This window comes from Cryptomeria japonica, chromosome 10, assembly GCF_030272615.1.
Source record: "Cryptomeria japonica chromosome 10, Sugi_1.0, whole genome shotgun sequence".
Lineage (NCBI taxonomy): Eukaryota > Viridiplantae > Streptophyta > Pinopsida > Cupressales > Cupressaceae > Cryptomeria > Cryptomeria japonica.
Genome location: NC_081414.1, coordinates 151,775,815 through 151,784,639, shown reverse-complemented (window position 1 = coordinate 151,784,639; position 8,825 = coordinate 151,775,815). Strand labels below are relative to the sequence as shown.

The window sequence follows — 8,825 nt, the reverse complement described above, 5'->3', positions numbered from 1 at the left end:
AGTGAGCCGAATCTTGTAACCCGGATGTTATCAGTTATCTATAATTAGTTTTCATGATCTAATTCATTCAGTTCTACATTGCCTCCATCATATCCTCTTGTTTTTGTTGTGTTTACTCTTGGTGCCCGGTCTGGATTGATCTCTCTGAGGTCCCTCCTAACTGGTGACTACACCACAAACTCGAGAAAGAAAGGTAATGACCTTTGCCCAGATTTGTGTCGAAATTGATTTAAATAACCCTCTTCCAAATTCTTTAGAGATTTGTGCGGGATCTTATCCGTGGATTCAAAAATTGGATTATGAAACTCTGTCATTTTGTTGATGGATCTGTCATGAATATGGGCATTCACAAACGAGATGTCGCGGGTCAAAATCTTTTGAATCTCCCATGCCTCAACCTCCTCGCAACACCATGAGGGCTAATAAAGGCAAAGCTCCTATGTCCAGTGAGACTGCATCGGGGGAGGGTTTTATTCCAATCAAAACCTATAATAGAAATAGGGGACAAAAGAGGACTTTTAAGGAGTGACAGGAAGAGGAAACCTTTAATCGGTTTGATATCTTGGATGACCTTAGTCAGCAAGAGGTGAACCCTAGTTTGATGACAATGGATCAAGGAGTTATGTAAGTGGTTCAAGATGAAAAAGCCCTAGATAGTGTGCAAAATTTGTAGATGGATGATGATTTACAGATGGATGCGGCTCCTGGTGTCACGGACTCTAGAGCCCTTGGTTCTTTGGCTATTATGGCAACATGAGGAGGGGGAGCTGATTTACCTTCTAGAAAATCAGCCCTTGATTCGACAAAAGGTAGCAAAGCTTCCTCGACATTGGGGATATTACAAAAAGAGCAAAAAAAAGGGCCCTTTGAAAATCCCTCCAAAGTTGGAAGAAAGAAGGATGTGGATAAAATTAAGTTAATGGGGGAGTCTTTGGTGGAGTCTGGAAGTGTAATGATGTTAGATTCTCACTTCTTGAATCCTCATAAATGATCATTCTCTCATGGAATTCAAGGTGCTTGACCAGTGGCCCTCGACAAAACGTTGTTTGGGATTTGGTAAGAATTCATTCACCTGATGTTCTTTTCTTACAAGAGACTAAGTTGTTTGTTGAGAGTATGACTGGCTTGTTACCAAAGCTGTGGAATCATGGTGAGTGTCAATGTATTGGGGCCCATGGTTTTGTGGTAGATTGGCTTGTTTTTTGAACCCTTTGAAAATTCGCTCTCTCTGGTGGATTTTTTTTCACTCTTCCATCTCCATTGTTGCTTCAAGTCTTGAGATGGGAGAAGCTATTCCCCTATCTAACATTTATGCACCTACTAAGTTTTTGGGAAAGAAACTATTATGGGCCCATATTATGGCTATCTAAAGCCTAGTTCCCTTGCACCTGTGGATTATGGTTGGTGACTTTAATGCTATTATGGAGTTGGTTGAGAAGTGTGGGGGTACTACGAGACTGGAGCCTTCGGCCTTCTTGTTGCAAGAGCACATTGTTGTCTTAAACTTTGTGGACGTCAAACCCAATAATGGTCAATTTACTTGGAACAATTGGAGGACTGGGGAGTTTAGTATAGCTAAGCGCTTGGATCAGTTTTTGGTTTCCTGCTTCTGGGTAGGTGGTAGGTAGTCCACTAGTTTTGAGATTTTTGACTAGCGTGGGTCGCACCACTAGCCTATTAAGCTTTCAATTTCCTCGGTTAGGATGGCTTGTTCTCCCCCTTTTAAATTCCAAATCATGTGGTTACGTGAGACTTCATTACAAGATTATGTTGCAAAGTGGTGGAGGTGTGGCAGGCCGACTCATGGTACCGCTATGTATACCTTTGGTAAACTTCTGCAATTTATGAAGTACCAACTTCAGATATGGAATTATCATTGCTTTGGAAACTTTTATCATGATAAAGCGACATACCAAGCTGAGTTAGATTGTATCACCAGATAAATTAGAGAATGCGGTATGTCTGAGACCTTGCTGCAGGAGGAAGCCAAAGCTCTGAAATCCATTGAAGAATGAGAACTAAGAGAGGAAATTTATTGGAAACAGAAGGCCCGAGTGGACTAGCTTCAAGAAGGGGATAAAAATATTGTTTTCTTCTTCAACTCGATGAAAGCCAGAAGGTATGGTAAATTCCAGTGCTTGTGAATGAAAGGGGTGAGCAATTTTCTTTGTTACAAGATATGTCTAGAGAGGTTGTGCATTACTTTGCTTATTTATTTAGGAAGGACGCTTAGGGAGGCTCAATAGAGGAATTTCAGGGGCTTTCTTGTATTCCCCATTTGGTTTTTTATGAGATGAATGAGAATTTGATTGGCAACATTTCTATTGAGGATTTGGAGGAAATTGTCTTCCATATGAAAAAAGGGAAAGCTCCAAGCCTAGACGAATTTTTGATTGAATTTTTTCAGGAGTTTTGGGCTTTTATTAAGATAGATTTATTGGAGGTGGTTCGGGAATCCTAGAAGAACAAGAAAATGCTTAGGGTGTTAAAGTCCACCTTTCTCGCTCTCATCCCTAAATGTGATGGGGCAGATAGGTTAAGTCAGTTTCATCCCATTTCCCTCTGTAATATTATTGTATAAGATCATATCAAAGTTGATTGCTGAAAGGTTGAAGAAATGGCTTAAAAGGCTTATCTCGGAGGAGCAAAGTGGCCTTGTGGCTAATCGAAAATTTTTGGATGGAGTGGTGGTTGCTACGAAGACCATCCACTCTATGGCAGCGTCTAAAGAGAAGGCTATGTTCATCAAGATGGATACGACAAAGGCTTATGATAGAGTTCGGTGGTCCTTTATTAGAAAAATTTTGGGGGCTTTTGGCTTTGCGGAGGAGTGGATTCAGTTGATTATGAGTTGTGTCTCCTCAACCTCTTTCTCAATTTTGTTAAATGGGGATCATAATGAGTTTTTTGGGACTTCTCGGGGGCTTCAACAAGGAGACCCTCTCTCTCTCCTTATCTTTTCCTTCTTATGGCCAAGGGTCTGGGTAGATCGGTGAAGCATAATGTAGACTTGGGTCTTATCCAGGGATAGTGGTGGGGAGAGGGTTTGCCTCCACAGTCCCACTTGCAGTTTGTGGATGAAACAACCTTGATGGGCATGAATATGATTAGGGAGGCTATCAACATGCACAAGGCACTGGATGTTTATCTTAATGCTTTTGGCCAGTTGATTAATGAAGATAAATCCTCCATTTTATTCTTCAACACTCTAGAGGCTATTCAGAGGAGGATAGTGCAGATCATGAGATTTCATATTGGATCTCTTCCCTTGACTTATCTTGGTATCCTAATCTCTTCTGGTAGGCTTCCCAAAGAGTCTTGGTCGTATATCCTAGACAAATTCCATGCGAAGGTTACTCACTAGATGCATAGATGGTTGTCCTTTGTTGGTCAATTTCAATTGCTTAAATTTGTGATTCAGGCTCTCCCACTCTATAGAGGTATGCTCCAGGTGGCTCCGATGGGCTTTGTTAGGGAGTTGGATTATTTGGCACGATAGTTGTTATGTGTCAAAAACTTGTCTTCTTCTAAATGAAGCCCTGTCAAATGGGATATTGTTTGTAGTCCAAAATAGATGGATGGTCTTGGGTTGAGGCAATCAACTTTGTCTGGGCTAGCCTTGGCTAATAAGTTGTATTGGAGGTGGTGTGTGGAGAAGGATCAGATTTGGGCTAGAATTTTATCTCATAAGTATCTTCTTGGGATTCTGAAGGAAGATGTTCCTAGCTACCCTCTGGTGGGAAAAGGATCAGTGATTTGGGGAACTCTCAAGAAAGGGGTTGCCTTGATTAAGGTGGGTTTATTTTGGATATGTAGGAGGGGGACTAAAGCTCTCTTTTGGTTTGACTCATGAGATGGTTTTTATTTCATTGTTTCGCAGTATTCTAATTTGATGACCCTTTGCCAGCGGTTCCTGGAGGTGGGGTGGTCAAGGGTGAGTGATTTTAAATTATTATACCCATGTGGGCAAATGGAAGTCGCCAGATGGAAAGCCCCGAATGAGTGGCTAGCAGTTGGTTTTGATGAGGACTATGTTGAGCTCCATAATATATTATCAGGTAGACATTGTAGTTCCCTTAAGGAAAAAGATGGCCTTGCTTGGCTTTTGAATCCTAAGGGAGTTTATACGATTGCAAGTAATTATCATGAACTGTTGGCTGGTAAGCATAATGGAGAGGAGGTCCAATGGTAGAAGTATGGCTGGAATAAGTTCTCTTGGCCAAAGTGTAATTGGTTTGTGTGGATTGTGGCTTGGAATAGATGTTTGACTTGGGACAATATTTGAAAGTGGGGTTTTCAAGTCCCTTCTATTTGAGTTCTCTATGGAGATAATGAAGAGGATTCTCCCCATTAATTATTTTGTTGCTTTTTCTCTCTACAGATCTGGCACTTCTAGTGGGAGATTTGGCGACATCCTTGTGTGCATGCGACTTCTCTAGTGGAGTTCTGGAATAGCTTGGGTAAGCCTCCTATGACATCTTTTTTTCTCCAAATCGTATGGTGTATTGAGCCTATGTTCATTCTTTGGAAGCTTTGGTTGGAAAGGAATTGTAGGATTTTTAGGGGTGGAGGTTATTGTCTCAACAAGTATGGCACAAAATTATGGGGATGATCTAGGAGATGGTGGATGCCAAATGTGAGGTAATGCTCCCACTTGTCCAGATAGATGCGGATATAACAAAGAGACTGGGTATTCAGGGATTGTCTTCTGCCTTGGCTTGTGTTAGAAGAGGTAGGTGTGCCAAGAAGAAGATTCAAAGAGAAGGTAGGTGGCAACCTCCCCCTGAGGACTTTTTGAAGATCAACACAGATGGCTCATCTTGTAGAAATCCGGGACCATCTGAGATTGGTGGTGTTGGTAGAAATAGTTTCGGAGAAGTGGTGTTCCTTTTCTCTATCCATAAAGGGTAGTAGGATAATAACTTTATGGAGGGATTAGCTATCCTCTTTTCTTTGGAAGGTGCTTACACTTTAGGATGATGAAAGGTTATTTGTGAATCTAATTCACAAGTTATGGTGAATTTGTTGGTTAATCAAAAGGTGAAGGATGTGAACTGGCAACTATCTTGGATTGTTCAACAGATTTTGCAGATTAGCAGCAAAATGGAGACTGTGTCCTTTGTCCATATTCCACATGAGTGGAATAGAGCTATTGATTATTTGGCTAGGTGGGCCTCTGAGAAGAATGATTGGAGGATTGAGGAGTGGGGGCATCTGTCCCCTGTTTATTGCCAGGAGTTGGAAAGGATCTTTGCTATTGATATTGAGGGATATGGCATTAGATGAGGTTGCTACTCGTTTTGGGTGGTGGTGTTTGTTGTTTTCTTCCGGAGCCTTTGACTCCTTGCTTTTTATATAATGTTGGGTTATGATTCTCAATAAAGTTTTTACCTTTTTTATTAAAAAAAGAGAAGACAACACAACGAGTTTATTCCCCAATTTAATCAACAATTTTATCAAGCACTTGAAAAGGTAAGTGTCATGTATAGACCAAGTTGGATTTATCAACTAATTTAGCATTACCATTTGTTACAACTTTAAAAAAATCAAGTGCCATATTAACCAAATTGGATATATTTATGAAAATTGACAACATTTTAAATGAGTTATCATTCCCAATTAAATCAAGCAAGCTATCCATCATGACAAAGCCAAATCAATAGTATTTCTCAATTGAATCAATTAGAGTGCCAACAAAATATGATTATTTTACCTTGTCAAAGTCAACTTCTACAAACATAAATAATCTTGGATTTAAGTAATTTTACTAATCAAATCATGCAAGCCTCTATAAATGAATACACCTACAAAACCAACAAATTGACCAATGAAACTTATATGTTTTTCCTTAAACAATGAATATAAACAATAATTAGGCCAATGCTATTATTCTAACTATTTTCCATGAGATTAAAAGAGTTGATCCATTTGAAAACAAGAGATAGAAAGCATCAAGTTCCTGCCAATAGTATGGTTAGTTTAGAGTAGAAAATAATAAAAAATGCATTTAGTTACATGTAAAAATCTAGAACTATTATTAGTAATAAAATAATTCATCTAACAATACTAAAATACAGTTAAAGCATTCATAATTTTGACCATAATGTTGTTTGTGCAACAAAAATTTCAATGGATAAGTAATAACTTCAAATAAACTATGCACCCAATTATAAAGATCCAAACACAACTGAAAGAAAATCTCTAAATCGAAAAGATAATCAAGTTGAGGAAGTCTAAGGGATAGAAAAGGGAGAGTGAGATAGAGTGATATAAAGGGGGAGAGATACAAATAGAAAGGAGGAGAGATAAAGAGATGGAAATAGTACCTTGGCATATAATGGGTATGTCAAAGAGTCGTGGTAGTTTAATTGGAAAAAAACAATTAATAGAATAAACAAAATGTAAAATCAAAATATATAAAATCTAAATATTAATAAAACTAAAACTAAATAAGAATCTTATTAAATTAATAAATATTTAACTTAAATAAATTTAAAAATTAAAATTGAATAAATTAAATATAAGTTCAAAATCTAAATTCCAAATGCTAATAAAAATCACAACCATCTACAACAATGAGAATGTCTTATTAGACAATGTGGAGGATATTAATAAAGAGGCGGTTGAGTTCTTTCTAGCATTGCTATCCAAGGATAACAGATACAATCTGGAGCACCAACAAAATGGTTTAAGTGTTATCTCGAAGCTGATAACAGCTGCGCAAAATCAGGCACTGATGAAACCCATTCAATTTGAGGATGTTCGAAGTGCGGTTTTCAGTATGGAAGGTGAAAAAGCACCAGGACCGGATGGTTTCCCGACCTTTTTCTACCAAAATTTTTGGGAGATTGTAGGAAATGAAGTTTGGGCAGTAGTGGAGGAATCTCGAGGCAGGGCGAGTGTTGCAAAGGAGCTTAACTGCAGACTAATTGCCCTTATACCCAAGGTGGAGCACCCTGCTAATTTTAATGAATTCAGGTCAGTTTCCTTGTGCAACACCATTTAAAAAGTGATAACTAAAGTGATCTCAAATAGAATAAAACCTCCGTCGAGTCTTATTATCTCATAAAAACAGAGCGGCTTTGTCCCAGGCAGGTCGATCGTGGAAGGAATAATAACTGCCCATGAGGCCATCCACAGTCTGTCAAGCGAAAGTGGATCGAATGATGATTAAATTAGATATTAGAAAAACTTATGACATGGTAGATAGGGAATTTCTTCTCCAGGTCTTGCAGAGGTTTGGCTTCTCCAAATAATGGATTAGCTGGATACAGGCTTGTATAGGGGGGGTGTGGACTTCTATATTGGTCAATGGTAGCCCAAAAGGCTTCTTTCAAACCACACGGGGTCTTAGACAAGGAGACCCTTTATCGCCTTTCTTATTCATTATATTAGCAGAAGTCCTGGGAAGACTAATTCGATCACAACAATAACGAGGAAGATGGAAAGGGATTAAAATTGTAGAAGGGATGGAGCCAGCTACTCATCAGCAATTTGCGGATGATACCCTACCGTGTGGACAGTCTTCACTTCAAGAGGCCCGAGTGATTAGAAAGACTATAGATGTTTTCTGCAGAGCAAGTGGTCAGCAGGTCAACTGGACCAAATCGGAAGCTATTTTCTTTAATACAGAGGTTGACAAACAACAAGTAATTTCCAATATCCTAGGGGTCAGAATGGGTATCTTTCCTGGAAAGTTTCTGGGTACCCCCTTATTTGGTGGGAAGAACAACCCTACCCTGTGGAATAACCTTATTGATGCTTGTGCAAACTGCCTTGAAGTTTGGAAGAGTAAATGGCTTACTCTCTTTGGGCAGATCATGCTACTCAAAGCGATCCTCTCTGCCCTCCCCATATTCTCCATGACAACCCTAAAGATTCCGAAGAAGGTGATAAATTGTATAAACAGGGGGATGAGAAAATTTTTGTGGAATGGCAAAGAAACAAATGACAAAATTCCTTTGGTTGCATGGGATAAAGTCTGCCAAGACAAAATGGCAGGGGGAGTAGGACTGAGAAACTGGAAACTTTTAAATGAAGCAATGGGGGCAAAAGTGATTTGGCAGATCTACGCTCAGCCAAAGCAGAAATGGGTACAAATTTTAAAACACAAGTATCTAGATCAGATGAGAAGGGAACGAATATTCACAATCACCACCTTACCAAAAGGCTCAGCCATATGGAATTTTATTACCTCATGCAGACATGTCATCACTGAACACATCACTTGGGAAATAGGTAATGGGACAATGGCCAATTTCTGGATAGATTCATGGGAAGGAAGACCAGTTCTTTCAGATAGGCAAGATATTGAGAATATTAAACAGGTTACTAAAATCCAGTGGGGAGAAAAGGTAGGAGATTTTCTTTTGAAAAGTAGGGTCCAGGGGGTAGATACGTGCGAATGGAAAGACGTAGAAAATCTACCATTACCAGCAAACCAAAAAGAGTTGTTAAAAGGGATCATGCAGGAGTACACCCCTATGTTGTCTGCAAAGGAAGACACTATCAGATGATGTGGTTCAAAATCGGGGTAGTACTCGGTGAAGATTGGTTACAACATTCTTGACAAAATGGAAGAAAGAAAGGAATGGCCAACAAAACTTATGTGGAGCTCCCCAATTCTACCAAAAGCAGGAGTCTTCACATGGCTGACTCTGAAAAAGCACATCCTGACAGGGGAAAGACTACGCAGACTGGGCTTCTTGGGCCCGTTCAGATGCATAATGTGCAAGAAGGCAAAGGAATCCTTAGATCACTTGCTTCTACAATGTGAGGAAGTGCAAACGGTTTGGAGCTTCCTTTTAGGGAAGCTAGGATGGATG

The 8,825-nt window shown here is 39.4% G+C and overlaps 1 protein-coding gene across 1 annotated transcript; it reads left to right on the top strand.

The window, feature by feature from the left end:
* Positions 1–1,397: 1,397 nt before the first annotated feature.
* On the top strand, positions 1,398–7,284 carry LOC131858823 (uncharacterized). Its single transcript, XM_059212272.1, has 5 exons — positions 1,398–1,613; positions 3,713–3,793; positions 3,881–4,160; positions 6,594–6,978; positions 7,227–7,284. Exons 1-5 carry the CDS (start codon positions 1,398–1,400, stop codon positions 7,282–7,284), a joined length of 1,020 nt encoding a protein of 339 aa, XP_059068255.1.
* Positions 7,285–8,825: the final 1,541 nt, after the last annotated feature.

Bases quoted from the DNA above. Each gene is read 5' to 3' on its own strand.
- LOC131858823 (XM_059212272.1), top strand. From the start codon at position 1,398: ATGGTTGGTGACTTTAATGCTATTATGGAGTTGGTTGAGAAGTGTGGG. The intron at 4,161-6,593 runs GTAAGCATAATG...ATGTCTTATTAG, and splicing joins TTATCATGAACTGTTGGCTG to ACAATGTGGAGGATATTAAT. The intron at 6,979-7,226 runs GTCAGTTTCCTT...TTTCTTCTCCAG, and splicing joins GCTAATTTTAATGAATTCAG to GTCTTGCAGAGGTTTGGCTT.